The sequence below is a fragment of the Drosophila willistoni genome (genome assembly GCF_018902025.1).
Source record: "Drosophila willistoni isolate 14030-0811.24 chromosome XL unlocalized genomic scaffold, UCI_dwil_1.1 Seg141, whole genome shotgun sequence".
Lineage (NCBI taxonomy): Eukaryota > Metazoa > Arthropoda > Insecta > Diptera > Drosophilidae > Drosophila > Drosophila willistoni.
This window is the reverse complement of record NW_025814052.1, coordinates 10,929,408-10,952,011: the sequence shown is the minus strand read 5'-3', so window position 1 is coordinate 10,952,011 and position 22,604 is coordinate 10,929,408. Positions and strand designations below refer to the sequence as shown.

Here is a 22,604-nt window from a genome sequence, read left to right as displayed (position 1 = left end):
GAAATTAAATCACAATTTGCGATTAGTTGAAATTGCTCCCGATTTTTGGTTCAACCCAAAAACGAAATTGGGCCAGACTGACAGAGATCAGGCCATTAACCCAATTTCAGTATGGAATTTCATCTTTATATATGTACATCTATATATGTATGTATGTATGTATGTATATATGTACATATATTTGTATATACAATTATTGGTTTCAAATTTAATCTAAATACTATTTTGATACATCATGTAAACACGTTTCGCTTGATAGATCTGAATGCATGTGCATTATTACATGATGCCAATGTCAGGTCAGATTGCTGGTAAGAAATGTTGTAATCTAATCATATGACAAAAAAATATATACTTATGTATGTATATACTTTAATAAATACATTTTGATGAATCATCATATAAGCAATTCATTCGTTTTGCATCGAAGAATGAATTCTCGACATCTGGAGAATCTTTGATTCCGACTGCCATACCTTATAGTAGTTCATTCCAAAGAACTGATAAGTGGTAAGTAGTAACTGATGGCTCTTCCACAGATGCCATTTAAACTTGTCTATTCTAGTTTACCTTAGGGTTAAAGGGGATTGGAAAATAATCAACATGGATGAAACCCCGCCATATTTCCCTCTAAAATGGAAAGTAGACAAAAATTTATAAACAATAATGTATATAATAATATTTGTATAACAACAAAATTTGAAATATTGAATTTTGTATACCCTTTGGCTTACATTAAATGTGAATACAATTGAGTATACAATACATATATAAATGCATTGAGGAAATCCATTGCAATTAGTCATGGGAAAATTTTGTTCTTGAAGCTATTTCTAATCATATTAAGTATTAAACGATCTAAAGGACCTGCTTTTGATTATATCAGTAATCAATACGATCGCCAAATTGGATATTGAATATCTTATATCCCTCTCGTTTCTCAACACAGTCTATAAAAATATAACTTATAAAGCTTATATAGTCAATCAATTTAATTAGAATATAGAATTATCCTACAGGAACTATTTTGATTTTAGATGATCGATATCTTTTTTCCCTGTCGTTGTTTAACCAACTATATTAAAATATCGATCAAAATATCGATCACTGTAGAATAAAACTGAGAAATAAAAGATTGCACAATCGATCTATATGTTTTTCTCGGTTGGATCTCTCACTTATATTAGATAAACATAAACGCAAATAAAATGTACTTTAGAAAAAAAAGTATTGAAAAATAAATGATCAAAATAACATTCCACCTTTTTTTTCTTAAAAAACTATTGATAACTTGATCTTTTTTGAGTCATAGTGATATTGTCTAAATATTTTTCGATGACCAATTTGGATTTCGAAACTAAAAGAAAGACAAAAGCAGAGTCTGCATAGGGAATACTTTCTGCTTAGAGTATCCATTAAATAAGAAAGGTCTCTTTTTGGGAAGGGGTCAATTACAAATGGTTAATGGCCTGGCAACAAGTCAACCAGACATCTTATCAAAAGATGTTGTCGTCGTCGGCGTCGTCGATTGCCGTTGTCATTCCATATAAAAGTGCGGCAATTCCGTTCAGGCTAGCTCAGATCTTATGTGTATGAGCAAAAGTCCGGTTTAAGTGTCTTCTTATCAGTTGGAAACCGAGTCCAGCAGTTTAATCCCATTGAGCATTAGAGTTCAGTATAACTGAGCAGTTTCAAGTGTTTGGACATAGCGACGAGAGAAATTAAAAAAACAAAATTAAAAAAATCCTTTAGAATGGCTTCAAAGAGAATGGATTTAAATAGAAGTACCTTTTTGGTATTGAGTGGCTGTTCGAATCCCCTGGGACAATCCTTGGCCACAGAATTGTGCAACCGTTTGGGTCAAGGATCTGTGGCTCTTATATTGGATGAGAGTCACCAGGAATTGCAGAAATTGGAAAAGGAATTAAAGGCTCAATTGGATACGAAATCTGAAATACACTTGGAAATGGGTCAATTGAATGTCAATCATTCGAATGGTGTCCAATTGATGGAGAATGTCTTGAAGAAGTTCCAGAATATGCAGTTTCAACGTTCGATCATTGTGCACAACGAGGGCGAGGCATCTACTCATTGCCTGTTGGAGCCCCAGGTACCCAAGGATTGGACAAAATATGTGCAAAAACAACTCTATGCTCCTGTGGCCCTAAATCAACACTGGCTAAATAGCAAGCACTTGCAGAATGTCGAGAAACTGGCCATCAATGTGACCTCATCCCTTCAAGTACGTCCCATGGTCTACAATGGATTACTCTGCTCGTGCAAGCGGGCTCGTGACATGTACTTCCGTGCCATGGCCTCCGAGGAGGAGGCGGTCACCTCCAACACTGCTGGCCCTCTGCATGTCCTGACCTATGGTCCCGGCTTGCTAACTACCCATCAGACGCAATGTGATCTCAACGGCAATGTGATTGAACCCGAGGAACTGTTGGCTTATTCATTATGCCCAAATTCGTACCCGGAATTGCCACGTCGTGTCCAGCCATTGCAATCGACATTGAAACTGATCAATATACTCGAGGAAATCTCCTTTGTATCCGGCCATGATGTGGACTACTACGACACTTTCGTTTTATGAGTAGCAATTTCGGGTGGGTGGGCCTCTCATTCACTTTACACTGACATCGATGACGACTTTGGGTATATGAACATTCTGATTATGATTTCTGACATAAATAAACTATGGTTGCTGACCCACCGCCTATGGAAATGGATTATGGAAACTGCTGCTGCAACAGAAAACACAAACCAAAAAAAAAAAAAATTACTTTGTTTTTCATTTTCTTTTGATTGGGTTCGAGACACTGATAAGTGTCGCATCTTGTTGTAAGTATTTACGTATACTTGATTTCTAGCTATCTGATGAATCACATAACTAGCCGGGCTAGTTTACCACGTGTCTCGACTCCATTGTAGGAGGACAGTCATCCCAGACAGTCAATGAATGTACAGTTGCCAAAATCATTGATAAGACATGAGATGAGAGCGTTGTCCCAGAGAGAATGCCAAAGAGAGATAGAGAGATACATACGTTGCCAGGTCAGCAAATTGATAAGACATCGAAATGCTTCTATATACTCTCCATATACATATACATACCTACTTATTCAGAACTTGGAATTAAAAACAAATTCTATCAATCAATCAGCACTTATTTTCAAATTTATTCGATTTTGGCTTTTTCTGATCTTTCAAAAATGTCAAATTTTTATATATAGGACTAAGTAGTTTCTCGAAATTTATCTCAAATTTATCTCACTTCTACCTAATTTTCTGCTGAAGTGAAATGAGGTCTATAAGTCCCGAAATATCTAGGACAAATCAATAAAATGATTCTGCAATTCTATTGAAAAACTTTATGACATTAGAAGAAATTTTGTTTAAGATATCTGCTATGAGTTTTGTGTTAAAATGTCCGCTTAAACTGATTGCTCTTAGTTAAAATATTTCTCAATCAGAAAAGATGAACAAAATATCTTTTCTACCTCTACCTGAAATATATTTTTAAATACGGACCTGGAGGCATCTCTATAAATGTAGAGTATATACAAATAATCTATACTTTGCTTATCAGATATGTTTCATTAATAATTTCTAACTCAAGTAAGTGATGAAGTGAATGCTCAATTTTTTTCCAGTGTAGCATGAAATTTAATAAGAAATAAATGGTTTTGGAATTATTTATAAGATTTTTGTTTTCATTCATAAAAATGAGATTTTTTAAAAAAGACATTTGTAGGTAGATCTGGCAGAATCTGTTCCCCCTTAAAGTATGCAATATGCTGTGGAGATTGTTAATAACAAATTTATAAATTAAACAATGTTTGCTTGGAGTATTATTATTTATTTAAAACTTATAATTTTTTAAGAAAATGATTGATATTTTTCGCGCCAATTTTGTTTAGTCCGACCCTGTTTTCTGAATGTGGTTTATGGCAATGAATTGGAGCTATAAAAAATATCAAACAATACTTTTGGGGGCTAATGAAAATAACTGCAAAACCTTTTCAGAGGAAACTTGAAACTTAAACCATCGAATTAATTGATTAAATGTTTCGGTGCTTGGAAAATTCACTTGGAGAATTTTCTTAATTTTCGCCTGGCAATTGCAACATTGTTGCAATTCGCTCTATTTAATCGTGCAATTTAAATTAGACGACAATTAATAATAATAATAATAGCCATAATTAAACAAGGAACGGGCGATAACCTTTTCAAGTTCAAGTCAAAACTTGACGGCAAACAGTGAGAGAGGAGGAAGAGAGAGAGTGGAGGGTGAATGCTGTAAAAGCTTTGCTTAAAAGTTCGTACCAAAAACTGAATGTGAACAGCTGCAAAAAGCTTTGGCTTGGTGGCGAAAGAGAGAAGACAATCATTTGATTCGACTAATCTCCAAGAGACGGTGGACCCAAAAACAGGCGAATTATGGATCTAAAGCAAAAGACCTACTTACTGGTGACGGGAGCTTCGCGTGGCATTGGACGGGAGTTTGCCCAGCAATTGGCCAAACGTATAAGTGGCAAGGGATCGCTGGTCGTTCTGTTGGGACGCGATCTTAACCTACTGGATGAGACCAAAGCCAACATTCTGAGGGTCAATGCGGAATTGGAGGTTTACACATATTCCCTGGAATTGAGTCAATGCCAGGCTGAGGATTTCTCAAAGATACTGAGCGAAACATTGGAGAAATCCAATGCCAAGGCGGAGGGATTCGAACGTGCCATTGTCATACACAATGCAGGAACTTTGGGCGATGCATCGAAGCATGCCCGTGAAATTGGCGATACGGCATATTTGGAGAAATTCTTTCACACAAATCTCTTCTCGGCATTGGCTCTTAATTGTGAGTTTATGCGTGTGTTTCGGGATCAGGCGAAACTGGTGGTCAATCTAAGCACATTGGCTGCCATCCAACCAATACCATCGATGGCCTATTATTGCACAGTGAAGGCGGCACGTGAAATGTATTTTCGTGTCTTGGCCAAGGAGGAGGAGTCGACGGACAAGACTTTGGTCTTAAACTATGCCCCCGGCATGATAGATACCCAGATGACTGTTCAGGTGGAGCGTGAGGCACATGATCCCACCATAAAGGCCATGTTCCGCGAGCAAAGGGAATCGAAAGTCATGTTGACAACGGAACAAACGGCTCTGAAATTTATCAAGATTCTCGAATCGAAAGTATTTCAATCTGGTGATCACATTGACTATAGAGACTATTAAAATTTCCTGGAAACAACAAGAAACATTTGATAATAAACTCTTCAAAAACTTTCTCAGAAAGAGCACAAAACAACATAAAAAATCAAAAGAAAACGGAGAACAGCGTTCAAAACATGAAATTTGTTTCTTGTTTCGTTTATGGACCAAAATAAGTATAAAAAAGATGAATGAATCAGATCTGTCCCATAGGCAAAATATATATATATATACTCATATGTAGGTATTTGTAATTACTCATAATTCAATTGATAATAACTGGTTGGTGGGTTTTTCTATGTATTAAATTTATACAAATTAAACATATTAATAAATTTATACAAACTGAAATTAAATGTAAACAGTTTCGGTGTATGCTAAAAGAAATCGGCTGCCGCACTACGTCGCTTGGATGGTATTTTGAGCAGATCATCGGTAAGTGTTGAGCCCGTATCGATGGAACGACTACGAACTGCAGATGGAGCACCAATGCTAGGAGGAGCATGTGCTGGTGTAGTGGAGCGACTGTTGCTGGTGCTTCTTACAACATACGGAGTAATCTTTCGTTTGCGTTGCAGGCTTTCTGTGCCGGGCAGGGGTGTTGGCAATGTGGGGGTTCTGCGTAAACCAAGCTTCCCTGTGGCCAGACGTTTAGCTGCCGGCGACATGCTGGCCAAACGCTCCATGTTGGAACGTACGAATGGCGAACCGATATTTCGTCGGGCTGTAGTCAGGGCCATTTGCTTTTGATTACGCATCTTCTCGCTGACCTTTTCGGCCAGGGCAATGGCAATATTTTCTCGCCTAGAGTTCTCGTTTATGCGAAATGAGGGACCGGCCAATGTGGGACGAAGCGGTGTATCACCGCCATCCAGACGAAACGGTGTACCATCAATTTCACCCCACGTCATTAGTGGGGAAAATGCCTCTCCGGGCCGTGGCGAGGGGGACCGTAGCAAATCGAATCCACGTATACGAGGAGTTGTTGATCCAGTGGCAGCATCGCCTTGGCTCTTATTTTGTTCATCCTTCTCCGTTTGCAATGCTGTCACTGCCATTGCCTTGTCTTCCTGCAGTCTGGTGGCATTATGTTGTATACTCTGGCGCCGTTCGGCGGCCTGGACACGCTCCTCGTCTGTCATATCCACGCCATCAGGAACATACATGATGGAATTCATGTTTGTGTACTTCCATGTTTGAATTTTTCTTAAGGGATCTGGCTCCTCGAATTGTTTCTCAATGCTGGGCAACATAAGGGCTCGCTGCAATTGCTCGGCCGACACTTGCTCATGATTATAGAGCACTGCGTATTTTTGCCTTAACTTGGCCTCTGCCGTCTCGATAATCTCCTGGAAACTGTGATTATCCTCGCTGGTGAAGTGCTGCAGAAAGGCGTCTAGCGACATTTTCTTGGCCCCCGTCGCATCGGCATCAATTGAGCCTTTTTTGCTGCCGCTGCTGCGACTACTGGTGGATTGGGCTGGTGTATTGTTGACCTCTCTTGATGTTGGCAGAGGTGTATTGCTGCCTGTTCCTTGGCTAACAGGCGTCTCAAAGGTGGCAGGTGACATGGCTGCGCGATGGACAATTGCATACATATAAGCTGAATTTATTGAGCTATCTAAATTGATTGCAAACTCACCACTATTATTATTTTGTCGACGACTTCGGCCGCCTTCGCCAGGCAATCGCCATTGACTGTAGCGTTCACGGATCTCTGCCATCTGTATGAAATCCCTGCGTGCCTCGGCATCGAGGTAATCGTTTTGTGCGCGCAATTTCTCAAGATCGGGAAAGAAGTCCCGCTGTATGATCTTGGCCATTTCTTCAATATAACGTTCTTCGGTCAAAATTTTTGGTTTGTTTTTGCGACGAACAACCATGAGATCCGTGGGCGTTTTGAATTCCGCTAAGACTGTGTTTTGGGCTTTTGCTACGGCTATAGCCCGACTTCCCGGTGTGCTTGGTGTGTTGGGTGTACAATCCGACATTATGCGGTGCTAAAATAAAACTATTTTCAAAGAAATCGTAGACAAAACAAAATTGTATTGTTTTGATATTTTTTTGGTTTTCAGGGTTGTTCAGGAAAATTAGTGTCTATTTGGTATTTTTTATACTTTTGGTACTTTTTTCTGGATCTGGCAAGGTCGCGTCCCCGCATCCGATAAGTGTATATCGATAACACTCATAGAGATGAGTGCGTGAGAAAAGAATGTCCGTTATAGTTTGAAATGCAACAAAACATATTCTCATGACAAAAATTTGTTATAATCAGAACTTTGTTTTTTGTTATAATAACTAAACGTATTAATCAATGGCATAATTTGTAGCGTATAACGGTTTCATTAATTTATTGTTTAAGCCTTTAATTTTTTTTGTATGAAAAATTTATTTAACTTGACTTGACGGAAGAAACTAGCTTCTGGCTTTTCGTAAATCGTCAAAACTCAATTTCCCACTAGTCAATTCAGAATGAGTATTCTGTGAATATGGACTTTGGTTTGACTCAGAGAGATTTGTCAAGTAAATATAATTAGAGGAAAAATAAAATATAAAAACTTCGTTCCGATCCGGAAAGAAATGCGTAAAATTCGCAAAATGCAGGTATTTATAGTGACTCGTGACGGCCGTAAGAATATTTATGATGTGGATCGCTTCGGTAAAGTGAGCGATCTTAAGATGCGAATCGGTCGCAGTCTGAACGTGCCCATGTGCTTCAGTCGCTTGGCCTACAAGGGCCGCATCCTACCCAATGACTGCATCCTGGAGGATATCGGTATTAAACGTATGTCTACTTTGGAGCTCTTCTGGCAACCCTTGGTCTTCTCACCAAAACAGATACGTGAGAAGGAAATTGAAATGGAGAAAATGGAACAGAAGCAAGGAGCATCTAGCATGACGGAAGGCTATGATCAGATTATCAAGTCGGGAGGACTTTTAGCTGCTTCGCAGAGCAAAGGATTATTGCAGATGGATTCTGTTGAGGCTTTCTCTTTGCTGCCCAAAGGATCGTTGAACAAGCTGCAGAATATCATTGTGGCCGATGATGAGGATCTTGATGAAACTCTGTCCTCAGCTTCTTCAGATGACCTAGAATTTCTGGCTGCCTATCGGCGACCTCGCAAGGTTTCCATAAAAAAAACCGAATTGGACCTAGAATTGGATCTAGAGTTGGAGAATTTACCAAGTCCCATCAAAAATCTTGATAATGATGAAATTGAAATTCCAGATGCCGCCAAACTTCCTAATAAAGATATAGTTACGGAATTGCCTGATGTTGAATCGGTTGAGAATCAACCCGAGGAATCATCGTCCTCTACCAATCTTAAGAAGAAGACTAAGAAAAATCGCAAGAAGAAATAACTTAACAAAATATAAGCAAATAATATAAAAAAAAATAACAAAACAACAGAAAGAATAGAGGAAACAAAAAACACAACAAATTTTCAATATAAGAAAACAAATAGATAGATGAATGATCCATGATCCATATCAAAATAAGCGAATGATTCGAATCACAAAATTTACCATGTTATTAACAAAGTCCAAATAATGAATATGAACGAAATCCGAAAACAATAATGAATAACGAAATTAAAGTACAAAACTTTGGAAAGGCGACTTTTCAAGCCCTTCCTGTCTCTTCACACTCCAACACTCTCAAATCACCACCAACTCACTCCAAATTAATTATAGATATAAATTATAAAATGTTAGCTTATTATTATTTAGGTTTCTGTTTAATTATATTTATTATTATGAATCTGACAACTTATTTCGTTTACTCTAGAAATGCATTTATTTTATATTTTTTCTATAGGTAAACTTTCAAAATGATTTTTGGGTCCTTAGATAAAATTCCATTCAAAATTTCATTTAAATTTCATTAAATTAATTCTAATATCTCAAAGAAATCAATTTTCGCATTGAGATTCTAGTGATAAATTTTTATTGGGAATAAAATTAACGAATTTTGAGCTTGAAACTTGTCTGGGACTTTAAACAGAAGACAATCCACTGATATTAACTATTCAACAATTTGTTTCAGTTACTTAAAATGTATATTTGCAAATTGATTAATGTGTAAAATTGATTTAAAATTTGTGAGTTTGATCTGAAATAGGAAACCTTAAGATTTAAAGTTAAGCATCTATTACTAAGCAAAGCAATTTTTTCTCCAGTTAGTGGACCCAAAGTTAGTTGAATTATATATGACCTTATTTATGACCTTTTTGTAGGGAAGGACACATTTGCGACTCCATAAAGTACCTATATATGTATATTTATATTTGATCTCCAAGAGAAGTCGAGTTAATACATATATATAGCCATATCCGTCTGTCTGTCCGTGTTAATTAAAAAGCTACTGAAATAAAACATAATTGAGATCATGATTGACAAGTCGTCGGATCGGACTACTTTAACATAGAAATCTAATCATCGAAAAGCCTATTTTACAATGAAAATATCAGCTAAAGTTAGCTTCTTTTTGTTATTTCTACTTTCCAATATCTTTCAATATTCTCTAATGTTTCGTCAAAGGTAAAAACCTTTTGAAAACTTGTTCTCTCTCTCTGTCTCTCTCTTCATTGGGTTAAAATATTTATTCAAAAATTCTTTGTTTCTTAAAATTAGTACTTAAGGTTTTCAACGTGTTACTTGTTATTTATGGCTTATAAATATGGCCAGCAAGATCAATGGGCATTAAATATGAATTAATTATTTATGCACTTAAAAATTTGTGGCCCCCCACCCCCTTTTAATAGCAACAATTCAAACTACTCATAAACATAAAGTGTGAGGAAGAGAAAGAGAGACGGGGATAAAATTATGAAAAGAGATAGAAAGAAGGAAATAAGACAAAAACCAGCAGTCGAACAAAATTGTTAATTTAGTAGATAAATCCTGGTCGCGACTGGATGTAAAGATTTATGTTATAACAATCACAAAACAGAAAATCAAAAAAAAAAAAAGAAAAAAAGAAGAAACAAGAACAAGAAATCGAAAAACCGTTTGTTTTTTTTCTTCCTCTTTTGTATAAACAAATACAATGCGTAGGTGAGAGAGTTCCAGGTATGGCGGTACAATTCAAATCGGAATAAAATGGAATGGGATAGAATGGTATGGAATGGAATGGGCATTTGCCGTTAATTGAATGCGTGTGGGTGATGAAAAGCAGATACAAAAGGTAAAAACAAATGCGTTAAGAGTTCACTCCCTTGTATAATCACACACACATACACACACACACACACACACCCACACTCACACACACACACACTTGCACACTTGCACACCTTTTGGTTATAATTTGCTTGCATCTCGCTTTGATTGAATTGTCCCTGATTCCGGTGTATTCCATCTAACGGTAAAACCGACGCCATTTTTAGCCAGCTCCCCGCTGTTCGTGTGCCTCTATGTATGCGTGTGTGTGTGTGTGTGTGTTAGTATTTTCTTTTTGTTTTTACGCTTTATTTAGTACCGGGATTATGGCGCAATTTGTATTTATGGCCCAGCACCAACCTCCACCTCCACCACCCCCAGCACCACCAGCACCACAAACCCACCATGTGGTAGCACTCCAATTAAAACCATTTGCCCAAATTGTTGAAGAAAAATAATAATAAAATTCAAGTGCCAATGCACACTTACTTGGGGAATCATCAAGAAGCTATCGAGTGGAGTCTACAAAATGATACACGCCCCTCACGTCTGCCCACCCCTCGTGCCACACCACCACCTCACCTCACCCCATAAGGGGCGTGGTCTTGGCGATATTCAGATTGGTACAGCACAAGAGATCGAAAAGCAGAAGCACCGAAAATCATTTTCGAATCGAATGAGAAATATCAGTGGCAGGTACAGTAGACCTTGGCTATGAATAATATATGTGGGAGGAGAATTCTTTGTATATTCGGAACTTATATCTTGAATATACCAAACTTTGCTTTCAATATATATATATAAAGACCAAAACCTCTTCAGCCATTGCTTAATTTAAGATCAGGATCGGAGTAAGAGGGAAAGCAGGCCTAAATGGAGAGGAAAGCATAAGTCGTTTTAACACAAAAGGAAAGGTGATAAACTAGGCGAAGAGGTAGTAGAAAAATACCACTATAAACCAGATTTGTTCCAAATTTTTATGAAAATATTCCCTCAAGTACATATCTCACACCGGTTCGCCGATTTATCCTGATTCGCTCCTGTTCTAAACACATAATCAATTGAGGATGGTAAAAGAAGGATTAAAAGGCATTCCATCCCCACCATTAACTAACGGTACAAGTGACTTTTTCCATCATAAAGTCACAAATATATATTTACTTTTCCTTTTGCGTTTTACAACGATTCAAAGCTAGAAATAATATAAGGCTCGATTCTTCCCAAGGATAATATCAATTGCTTCTGTAAAAACTTTCTAACAGAAGATGGATTGGATATATTTCAAGTGTTCACTGTACCTACAAAGACTATGCAAATGTTTGTTTTTTCCCCGTGACCTACACAAAAATACTCTGGGTACATTGATTTGCCCAGCCACATGGTTAAAAACTAAACAAGTGTAGAGGATCAAAATGTGCCATATGGCCAGATGTATCCAATGTATACAAGAGGAGGATACTTTTGATCTTCTCGACAACGATTGGTCCGATCACTTCACCGACACAGCCGAACCGATCTAAATTTGGATGCTGGGCCACTCAGCGCAAACTGTGATTGGTAGCCAGAAGAAATCAGAGTCTAGAGATCCCATGGGATTGGAAATAGGATGACTGACTGACTGCCTGACTGCCTGCACTGATCGCACGCACACATAGATTCTCATTCCGCAGACAAACGCTTAACCGTACGGATGCTGAGAGCGCGCGCGCGTACGCCGGATTTATTTAAATGAAATATACATTTTCCGGATCATCATCCCCGTCGTCTTCGTCGCAGTCACCGTCATCATCGTCTTGGTCGTCGGTCTTCATCTTCACATGCTTTAGAGTATATCAGCATCAGTCATTGGCATTGGCGTTCGCATCGATGATGTCCGTTCGCATTTGCATTAGCAGATCTCTCTCATCATCGTTTCACACTTAACCGGAAGAAGGTGGCAATTGACAGACACCTCGCACATATTTCGTATATCGTTTCAATCGTAAAGATCGCCCCATAAAAAAACAAAACAACAAATTCAATTTGCAAAAAAAAAAAAAAAACCAACAACAAATTCTTTTAATCGAAATCGGAATTTGAGATTGACAACATACTGACAACTCACGATTTTTCAAAGATTTGAATATTTTGTTTATGTGAGTGTATTTTTTTTTTCTCCTGTGTGTCTCTCTATCTCTCTCTCTCTCTGTGTGTGTGTGTGTGTGTGTAGAGTGTGCAATATTCAAATTTGACAACTGTGCGAATAACGTTAAAGATCACAACAGCAAATCAAATGGGCCTTTGATTTGACTACATTATAAATATAGAAAATATCAATCCATCTCATTGAAACACTTTGATTATTTTGGCCAAGAGCTATGACCCACATGATGATGGGTCCCACGGAATGTGCCAGTGCTGCAAGTGCCATGATGTCAGCCACAACCACAATGCCGTCCTTTCTAACGGATAACGTCTTAACGGATTATAGCTGCTATGCAACAAACGATTATTGGACAACACCGTATACAACAAGCGGCCTAAGTCCCATGAAACAGATTGAAGGTGAGACCCCATCGACATCACAAATGGAGTATATATAGGTCTATAAGAGGAAGTAGTAGTTGACTCTATTCAAAACTTTAAACCATCTTAGAACATCGTTGATAGTTTGGTTCCCTAGTTTTAGAAATTCATAGATATTGGATAACTATATACATAAATGTCCAATCAAGAGAAAACATACACTAGTATAATAAATATTGAGAGTTTTGGGCCACTATTTTAACCTGATTATCCCTTCTTATATTCACTCAATGTAAATGGCTTGTAAAAACTAATGAGACTTTGCCTCCAGTAGAAAAAAGGATTAAATATGTCCCCAAAAGATCAGGATCCAACCTTATTAGGCATGGGTTGAGGCAACTGCCCCAGGGCGGCAAATTTTTGAAAAGATTTCTCAGAAAAAGTCTCAAAAGATTAATCTAAATTTTCAGATACTAATGTTGACCAATATCCCAAACCTTGTCAACAAAATGTCCATATTAAAACTCCCTTTTTGAGAAAGAAACATTTTAATTTCTTAAAAACAAAAATCTTCCGATTTAGACGACTCAAGAGCAATCTTCAAAATAGATTCCTAACAATTACAAGTTCAATTTAACTTTTGAAATTATTTAATCGATACAATACATTTTAGAAAGCCAAACGAAACTAACTAATTTAATCTCAAACACATCAAATTTACGAACATTTAGGTCATCAGGTGTCAAATTTTCAGGCCAAGACTTTGGCCAGTCTCGAACTTTTTCAACTTCTAAGAAACACAGATCTTAAAGGAAATCTGCCATTGCAAATAGGGCCAAAATATGTTTCAAATTGAATCTAACAAGTAAGATAAACCACTAAACTAAGTATAGAATCGAGGCTAGCAATGATCATAACATTGGAAAACTCCCTTAACATTGGCTAAAACCATTTGAGAATTACAACAGAATGAAGCAAAACCCCACGGCTTTTATCTATTCAGTTGCCTTTACTGTAAATAAACTTGAAATCTTCGTCCTTAGCATTGCAAGCATATCAAATCTCATGACCATTTCAGACAAATAACAATTAACTGTCAGCATTCTATATTAACTTGTAAAATTTTTAACCGCTGACAATAGACAAAAAATAAATAATCTTTTTAAAATTATAAGAACTTTTTTATAAGAAGTCTTGATCAAATACATTCTCAAAACATGAAACAATTTGCTTAACAAATGAGTGGAAAACACTTGACCATAAATCAAATAAGATTTGCCGTATCATATCTTTGCATATAATGGGTGTTATTTCCCCGACTTTTAGAACTAAAAACTGATATTGGATTGGAATTTCAATCAATTTTTAAAGCAATTCGATGCTGAATTGTTAAAATAAAGTGATGATTCTGATCATATATCTAAAGTCAAATGTCTATAATGACACTCCAGACACTCAGAACACCCTTTATAGCTTTGAAAAGTATGATTTATATGTTTTAAAGTGCGACACGTTGACAAAGGAATGCAATGTAATGTGGTTTTAGTTGCGCAGGCGTGCCCTATTCTCATATAAGTGTGTCCTCCAACCGTTTAATGAGCTACCAAACTCAATTCTCACAAACACCAACAATATATATAAGGAAAACTCCAAAAAAAGGGGGAACAACGAATCAAAAAAAAAAAAGAAAATGCAATTGCACCCAATTATAAAAAGGCGTCAGAAGAGGCAACACACATCCCTACTACGACAACTGCTGATTGAGTTGCTGGCTAAATTTACATTTTGCCAACCCTGCGCACTCACCTCACTCAACCCTCCCCTCCCCTCTCCACGCCGCCCTTGGCAGGGCCCAACATGATCACTCCAGGCGCCTCTTTCCCTCTGATGCATTTTGTTTGAGGTTTTTGAGGCTTGTTGAACAAATTTTCTTGCAATTAATTGCCGTATGCCGCAACATTTGCAACGGAATTGCATTCCCAATGACCCATGACAGGTCGCTGCCGCCATCAATTGTCGCTTAATGAGACAATTTTTCGTAACCGATTCCCCCAAAAACACAAAATTCTTATTCCAATTCCCCATTCCCATTCCGATTTCGATTCTCATTCCTTGTTCCAATTCTTTTTTGTTTTTTTTGCTGTTTGCTTCACGATTGAATTCTAAAATCAATTAGCGTTTGGCACAACAAATCGTTTTTCTGTCACCCCAAAAAAAAAAAAAACCAGAAAACAAAAAAAAGTAATTAATTTCCCTTGAAGAAAACCGAAACCAAAATAAGAGAAAAGTTTCCCCAAGTGGCAAGATTGAAGTACTTGCTGATATGCAAAAATGTTGTGTCAGGTCAGGTCTTGGATCGAAAACCCCAAAAACCGTCAAAAGCAAATCAAACTAACGAATCAAAGACTTAGTTACTTTTACGCTTTTCATTTAGAATTCCGCTTCAAATTTAGCATTGATCCAAGTAAGTTCTATTGTATCCAAGTCTGAACTTCTATTCCGTCTCTTGATAATAATTGAATATTCATCAATATGTTCATATATATTAAGTAGTTGGGTATTCTGAGTAATATTTTATATAGCAGATATCGTAAATGTTTTCAGTTTCGTTTCGTTTGCCTACAATTTTTGCACATTTGCAACTCGATGGTTCAAAAGTTGTAAGATAACATTCTAAAAGAATTTTGGGATAATCGAAATATTTGAAAATAAATATATATGAAATTGTTAGAAAATTTGTTGAACATTTTGAGAGATCATTTTTTTCCCCCCATAAATAGAAAGTTTTCTACATTTTTTTGACATAAAAAAGTTTAATTTAACTTTAAGCTTTATAAAAAATAAATATTTTTTAGTATATAGTTTATTTTTTCTAAACGTTTGTAAAATGACATTTTTTATATTTTAATCATGCGAGTGAGGAGGCTCGAGGTAAAGACTTGGCTTTTGATTAGTTAAATTTAACAATTTTAATAAAATTGAAATAATTGAACTTAATAAATTGTAATTTTGATTGAATTTCAGCAATTTGCATGATTAGAAACGAATCCATTTCACAAAATAAACCAAAGTATGAACAAAAAATGCACAAAAAATATCAAAACATTAGTCTTTTTTTCCAATACTTTTTTTATTTTTTTTCAACTTTCGCTTAGCATTTGAAAAAACTTGCTGATTTTAATTATTAATTAGCTTGTCTTGAGTTGTACATAAAGTTAGTAAGTTAATTAGCTGAGCAGTTATTGTTTTAATTGTAGCATACTTTTAGGACTATATCAAACAATTGACACAGAGTCAATTTAGCTCAGTTCAGTTAAGTATAGCAGTAATTTTTGAAAGGTGTCGACAGAATATTAGCCAAATTCTATTTGCAATGATTTTAGATTTTCTGAAATGATTTTTTTTTTAAATTTTCTTTAGAAATTGTCAAAACTAACGACTCAAATTTCCTACATTAATTCAAACAAAATGAATATTTTTAGTCTAAATGTTTGTCTATTTGTTTTTTTTTTTTTTTGTTTATCTCTTAGCTTGTATACAAACTGCTGGCAAGGATCGCACCTCATACAAACCACTTGAACAGATTGATGCCAAATTGGCTGACATTGAGACGCATAGTTCATCGTCATCGTCGGCATCGTCGTCGCTGTCATTGGCAGGTAGCAACAACAACAACAATAGCAGCAACAACTCCAGTCAAGAGGCAGCTAATTCTATTTCCGCTATTCACGATTATCCTGTCAACAACAACAACAGCAGCAACAGCAGCACTAACAGCAACAACAACAACAATAATATTGATGCATTAGCAACAACGGCAACGGCAGGAAGAACATCAGCAGCAGCAGCAGCGGCAGCAGCAACAACAACATCTTCATCAGCCAGGAAATACAAAAATAGCCACAAAAAAGACGACAACAATACAACAGAAAATAATTTGGCTAATAACAACAACAATAATAATAATAGCAATAATAATAAAGGCGTAAGTGAGCAAAACCCACAAATTTTAACAATTGAACAATTTGCCAATTATAAACAATTCATGAATGACAATTGACAGTCGTCAATTTCAAACTATCTACCAAACTAATCCAAACCAAAAAGAGCCAACAAATTTTCTTGATTTTCGAAATTTCAACTAAAAGTTCATTAACAAAAAGATTTGTAGCAAATTTTGCTAAGTTAAGAAAAACTACCTGAAGCTTTTAGGGTGTGGAGGGGGAATTCGAAGTTGGAAGTTGGAAGGTGGACAAGGATCTGTCATTTTCTTTGTAAAAAGATCAAGAGCAGAAGGGCTTAAATTTCCCCAACATTTCCTTCACGTTTCTTTACAGATATTTTACTTCCTAATAAAAAAAGAGTTTTAAAGACAAAAATTGTCAAATTTGTCTCTCGTTTTTATTTTACTTTATATTTTAGCTTCTCTTTAACAAAATTCACAGTAAATAAGTGAAAGAATGAGATTTCTGATCGAGGACACGAATCGTGTGGACAAATACATATAGAAAAATAGACGAAGAGATTAAAATATAAAAACTGAGGCTATCTATAAGCTAAATAGTAAAGTATAGATGTTTTTTGAAGACTCTAAGCTTATAGAGTGTACGAGGTTGTAATCAAAGCAGAGGATCCCAAAAGGTTCGGGCAAGGCATAAAACAATGACTTAGGGTTGAAGGGATAAAGGAAAGTCAAGATCGTCTATATGGTATCAATAACTTAACCTGTGGCGAGTCTAATTGGCCATTTCAAAGTCGAAATAATTCCATTACTAATTTAAGAGAAAGGATTAGAATTCTTTTACCAGAATACGAGGGTAAATTAACATCGCAAGCGAGCCAAATTGAGGTGACCAAATTTAAGATCCATTTTTAAAGAAAGTACGGACTTTAGATGTACATACATATATAGATCATAAAACTCTTGGAAACGATACCAGAAGAGTGTTGAAAGTTAGTTAAAAATGTAGAAAGATTCCGAAATTGTAATTTTTGGTATTAAATTGAAAAATATTTACATTAAGAGAACGGAATATAAATGTAACAATAAATGTTAACAAGCTCCTAATTAATTAAGTTCAGAGTGTATTCTCTCAATCTCTCAATGAATTGTTTCTTTGTTTCTAGGAAACGGAGCCAGTGCATCCATCGCTAGCTCAGGCCATTGTAGTGCTGGAAACGAAAGCTTTGTGGGATCAATTCCATGCCCAGGGCACTGAGATGATTATCACAAAGACGGGTCGTCGCATGTTTCCAACCTTTCAGGTGCGAATCGGTGGCCTCGATCCGCATGCCACTTACATATGTATGATGGATTTTGTGCCCATGGATGATAAGCGGTATCGTTATGCATTTCACAAGTGGGTTCTAGAGATTAATGGGACACAAATTGTTTATTTCTTTGATGGATTACTGTTGTCTCTAATTGCAGTTCCTGTTGGGTGGTCGCTGGCAAAGCGGATCCCATTTCACCGCCACGTATTCATGTCCATCCGGATTCTCCGGCCGCCGGTTCCAATTGGATGAAACAGATTGTGTCCTTTGATAAATTGAAATTGACCAACAATCAGCTGGATGAGAATGGTCATGTGAGTTATGATTTTTTTACATTTTGTTTATTGTGTGTGTGTGTGTGTGTGTGCGTGGGGTTTGGGGAGGGAACATTTGGTGCCTGTGTATACAATAAATTGTACCAACAAAAACAAAAATTTACAATTTACTACGAAATGAAATGAATGAGACGAAAACCACTTTCCATGTGGAAAGCATCGTCTAGTAATACTTTTTGGGTTATGCCCATATTACTCTTACTCTATACACATACCAATGAAATTTTCAACAAATATCTCACTCTCTCTCTCTCTCTCTCTCTCTCTCTCTCTCTCTCTCTGTCTTTCTCTTTATTTCATTCACAGATCATATTAAACTCCATGCATCGATATCAACCACGTTTCCATTTGGTATATTTGCCACCAAAAAACGCTTCACTGGATGAGAACGAGCATTCGAGCCATTTTCGTACATTCATATTTCCGGAGACAAGTTTTACGGCGGTAACCGCCTATCAGAATCAGAGGGTAAGTTCAAAATTATTATATTTTAATATTAGAATTTGATTTTAGACTAGACGAGTTTGTTTAAAACTTCAAAAAAATTGGTAAATTAATGATATTAACAATCTTTCAACCTCGAATCTGCCCCTGGAAGAGTCTTTCAAACCCAGATAGATTTGTCATTCTACGAGTCAATCTTTATACAGTGCCGCACAATTGAATAGGTTCACCTTGAATGTGAATTGCACTGTGAATGCTCATTGCCTGTTAAATGAATAAAATCAATTTCATGGCAAACAAATTAAATTTATTGTGGCAGACACTTTTCATATAGATTTTGACCTATTTAGTTGACCTATGCTGTGAGACACTTAACCTAGGCAATCAATATGAAAATTTTCAACATTTATGGTGATAACTAAAACCTATATCCTTTCAAAAAGGCATAAATAATTATACGTTTCGTTTTGTTTTATATTTTTTTTTTCTGTTTTGTTCGACATGCCAAAGCCAATTCACATTTTCATTTATTTATAAATAGCAGCAGCCAAAACGAAATACACCCAGAAAGTATTTAAATTATTTATGTGCTCAATGTGGGTGTTAACAGTATTCTTGTTTTCCCTCCTCCCATTCCCCCCACTCTCTCTCTCTCTCTCTCTCTCTTCTGTATCTCCTTCTCTATCATTTGCTGTGCTCTCCAAGACAATTTATTGCAAATAATTTTCATTTTTCTGATGGCAGCATTTTGCCCCGCTTTAATACCCTACAATTTTGTCTATATAATTTAATAGAGTATATGAAGTTGAATGAAATTTAGAAGAAATATGCCAAGAGGAAGCCTTTGGCCTGCACTCACTTGACTTTTGTAAACTCCTTAAGAACTCAATCAATCTATGATCCAAATGTTTGTGTATGTTCTCTCAATATCAACAGAATATATAGAAGATCGAAGTTAGTCTCCATATTGGTAACATAAATTGGCAAATTTTGTTAACCTACAACATCATTCATTTCGAATTGAAGTTTCTTTTATTTTGAGAATTTATTGAAATAAAATTGAAGTATATGACTTTATGATACAGATCTGAACACATATTCCTAACTATCCTGAATAAGTCTAATCCATAAAGGCTCAAATCTTTCACATTAATCTATATAAAATGTTGTCTTAAATCTAAATTAAAACAAAAACCAGAGGGTATTTCCAAGTCGTTAGACAAATTGGCATTTGCTGATGGAAAAATTAGGTTTTCCTCCGGACTACTTATTATTATTATAATTGTTATTATTGTTGATGGTGTTGTTGTAAACATTTTTGAAATTCTTAACATATTTATTGTTATTATTTATGTTTTGTTGTAAAAATGTTTGTGATTGCGAATGGAATTTTTGTTGTTTTTGTTCCTCTTTTTTTTTTAAATTGTTTTGTTTTCCGTTTTTGATTCTCTTCTTTCTTTCCAGGTGACACAATTGAAAATATCAAGTAATCCATTTGCCAAAGGTTTTCGTGATGATGGGACCAATGATGTGTAAGTTTGAGATTCTATTTTACTTAAGCCCATCCCCAAAATTATGCAATAAATACAAAGAGTTAGTTGCAAATAGTCGAATCTGTTCTCAAGGCAAAAATCCTTTAAGAATTTGTTTAGAGCTTGTTCTAAGTTTGAATCATCTAGATATATGTATTTCTGTTGACATTTGTTTGAAATTTTCAAACGAAAAATCCAAAAAATCAACAATTTTAAAGTACATTTGCCCCTACACAATCAATCCCTATTAGGCCTTCTTCAGCAGAGACTTCAATCTGTGCAGAGAGTAATCCAAGAAGCCAACATTCAGCCAATTTGTTATGAAATTGACCCACTTACACTTATGTGTTGCCGCTTCCTCCAGTTGTTCAAGTTTTTGAAGAGTGAAAGAAGAAGGCGGCAGACAGTTCGTCGACTGGCCAAAGATATTCCGGGAATTGCCGATGGGTCGCATCTAACAAAAATAAAACTAAAACTGAAAAAAGCGAAACAATAACTCAAAACGCAAAGAACTTATAAGAAACGGCATCATCATCATTCTCCTCATCCTCCTCCTCCTCCTGCTCCTCCTCCGCCTAATCATCATCATCATGACGACGATGGGGCCAACTGACAGATGGGTTGGCGGCATAAACAAAAAAAAAATCATAGTGCGTGTGTGTGTGTGTGTGTGTCTTCCTATAAACAAAAGAAACCCAATGCAATTTGTTGTTTATAATCAAAAAAAAAAATACAAAAGAAAAAATTAATGTTTATCAGAAGCAATTTTCAATTTGAATTTGAATTTGATTTTATTTTTTTTTTTCGATTTCGTTTCCAGAACTAGTGGCAGTGGCAGCAGCTTGGGTATGTCCAGCATAAGTCATGAGAGTCAGGCTAGAATGAAGCAGCAGCAGCAACAGCAACAACAGCAACAACAACAGCAACAACAATTGAAAACCAAAGATAGGGCAAATAGTTTTCAACTCAATTGCACGGAGTTGAGTGCTGATCAACAGCAACAACAACAACAGCAGCAGCAACAGCAACAGTCCATGCAATTGCCAGCCACGCCCTCAAGCAGTTCCGCCTCTGGGAATTCACCAGATCTAATGGGCTATCAAATGGATGGCAATCAAGTGCAGCAACAGCAGCAACAGCAGCAGCAACAACAACAGCAATATAATAATTATCAAAGCTATTCGCAAACAAATCAATTTCATTTACATCAACCACATAGCCATCCTCTGGCTCCTCCTCCTCCACATCATCATCATGCACATCCCCATCCTCATTCGCATCATCATCATCATCAATCGTTGACTCCACTTTCGGCCAGTTCAGGTTCACCGCCAGCAATTGCAGTGCCAATTGCTGTTGCCATTCCATCAGCCTGTTCCGCATCCGTCTCCTCTGTCTCCGCCAACAGCAACAGCAGCAGCAGCAACGGCAGCAGCACTGCCACCACCAACAACAACAACAACACCATCACACCTCCCACATCGGCAACGACATCGAATGATGTACAATTGGCCAACAGCATGTACTCGAGCATTGGCCAACCGTATGCCCAGGAGCAGAGTCAATTCGGTGCCATCTATCATCATCATGCCGCCGCCGCCGCCTATCATCATGGACACACTCACTCCACGCACAGTCACAATCATGCCCCATACGGCAATCCCTACGATAAGCTAAAGGTCACCTCTCGTCATGCCGCCGCCGCCGCCGCCTATGGCATGTCCAGCTATCAGAGTTTCTATACTCCCAGCGCCGCTGCCGCAGCCGCCGCTGCTGCCCACCATCATCAGATAATGCGACCCAATAGCTATATGGATCTAGTGCCGCGTTGAGAAAGAAAACCCCAAAAAAAAAAAACCCAAACCAAAACCAAAGTAAAGTAAATCATTCAAAGTATTACCAAAAACAAAAACCACAATCGGACTATAATGCCATGCTGAACAAATGGTTATATAAGTAAACATTTTTGCCAACATAAAATATGCAAAGTATTACAACTAAATTTTTTTTTTTTTTTTCGTTTGTTCACAAAGTTATAATTATAATTGTAAGTTAAGTTTACTTAAATATTTTACTGTGTTCACTTTAAATTGCATAAAAAAAATAAAATGATGTAGTATTTTTTTTTTGTTTT

General features: G+C 36.5%; 5 protein-coding genes across 5 annotated transcripts; 4 read left to right on the top strand and 1 right to left on the bottom strand.

The window, feature by feature from the left end:
- The first annotated feature begins 1,603 nt into the window (after positions 1-1,603).
- On the top strand, positions 1,604-2,741 carry LOC6641451 (sepiapterin reductase). The gene has a single exon (XM_002064066.4). It carries the CDS (start codon positions 1,754-1,756, stop codon positions 2,594-2,596), a length of 843 nt encoding a protein of 280 aa, XP_002064102.1. The 5' UTR covers positions 1,604-1,753; the 3' UTR covers positions 2,597-2,741.
- A 1,609-nt stretch (positions 2,742-4,350) lies between these two features.
- On the top strand, positions 4,351-5,604 carry LOC6641450 (sepiapterin reductase). Its single transcript, XM_002064065.4, has one exon. It carries the CDS (start codon positions 4,444-4,446, stop codon positions 5,239-5,241), a length of 798 nt encoding a protein of 265 aa, XP_002064101.1. The 5' UTR covers positions 4,351-4,443; the 3' UTR covers positions 5,242-5,604.
- On the bottom strand, positions 5,494-7,266 carry LOC6641506 (splicing factor ESS-2 homolog). Its single transcript, XM_023175156.2, has 2 exons — positions 6,860-7,266; positions 5,494-6,790 (listed from the first exon to the last, which is right to left on the bottom strand). Exons 1-2 carry the CDS (start codon positions 7,206-7,208, stop codon positions 5,595-5,597), a joined length of 1,545 nt encoding a protein of 514 aa, XP_023030924.1. The 5' UTR covers positions 7,209-7,266; the 3' UTR covers positions 5,494-5,594.
- Positions 7,267-7,675: 409 nt separating this feature from the next.
- On the top strand, positions 7,676-8,948 carry LOC6641505. Its single transcript, XM_023175291.2, has one exon. The coding sequence runs from the start codon at positions 7,798-7,800 to the stop codon at positions 8,578-8,580; it is 783 nt and encodes a 260-aa protein (XP_023031059.1). The 5' UTR covers positions 7,676-7,797; the 3' UTR covers positions 8,581-8,948.
- Positions 8,949-12,568: 3,620 nt separating this feature from the next.
- Positions 12,569-22,438, top strand: LOC6641510 (T-box transcription factor TBX1-B). The gene is made up of 8 exons (XM_002064062.4): positions 12,569-12,924; positions 16,416-16,643; positions 16,695-16,870; positions 18,013-18,245; positions 18,317-18,473; positions 18,801-18,962; positions 20,403-20,470; positions 21,291-22,438. Exons 1-8 carry the CDS (start codon positions 12,738-12,740, stop codon positions 22,300-22,302), a joined length of 2,223 nt encoding a protein of 740 aa, XP_002064098.2. The 5' UTR covers positions 12,569-12,737; the 3' UTR covers positions 22,303-22,438.
- The last annotated feature ends 166 nt before the right edge of the window (positions 22,439-22,604 follow it).

Coding starts and splice junctions, on each gene's coding strand:
- LOC6641506 (XM_023175156.2), bottom strand. CDS start 7,208: ATGTCGGATTGTACACCCAACACACCAAGCACACCGGGAAGTCGGGCT. Junction 6,791..6,859: donor TCGACAAAATAATAATAGTG/GTGAGTTTGCAA, acceptor TCCATCGCGCAG/CCATGTCACCTGCCACCTTT.
- LOC6641510 (XM_002064062.4), top strand. CDS start 12,738: ATGACCCACATGATGATGGGTCCCACGGAATGTGCCAGTGCTGCAAGT. Junction 12,925..16,415: donor TCCCATGAAACAGATTGAAG/GTGAGACCCCAT, acceptor TTTATCTCTTAG/CTTGTATACAAACTGCTGGC. Junction 18,474..18,800: donor AGCTGGATGAGAATGGTCAT/GTGAGTTATGAT, acceptor TTTCATTCACAG/ATCATATTAAACTCCATGCA.
- LOC6641450 (XM_002064065.4), top strand. CDS start 4,444: ATGGATCTAAAGCAAAAGACCTACTTACTGGTGACGGGAGCTTCGCGT.
- LOC6641451 (XM_002064066.4), top strand. CDS start 1,754: ATGGCTTCAAAGAGAATGGATTTAAATAGAAGTACCTTTTTGGTATTG.
- LOC6641505 (XM_023175291.2), top strand. CDS start 7,798: ATGCGTAAAATTCGCAAAATGCAGGTATTTATAGTGACTCGTGACGGC.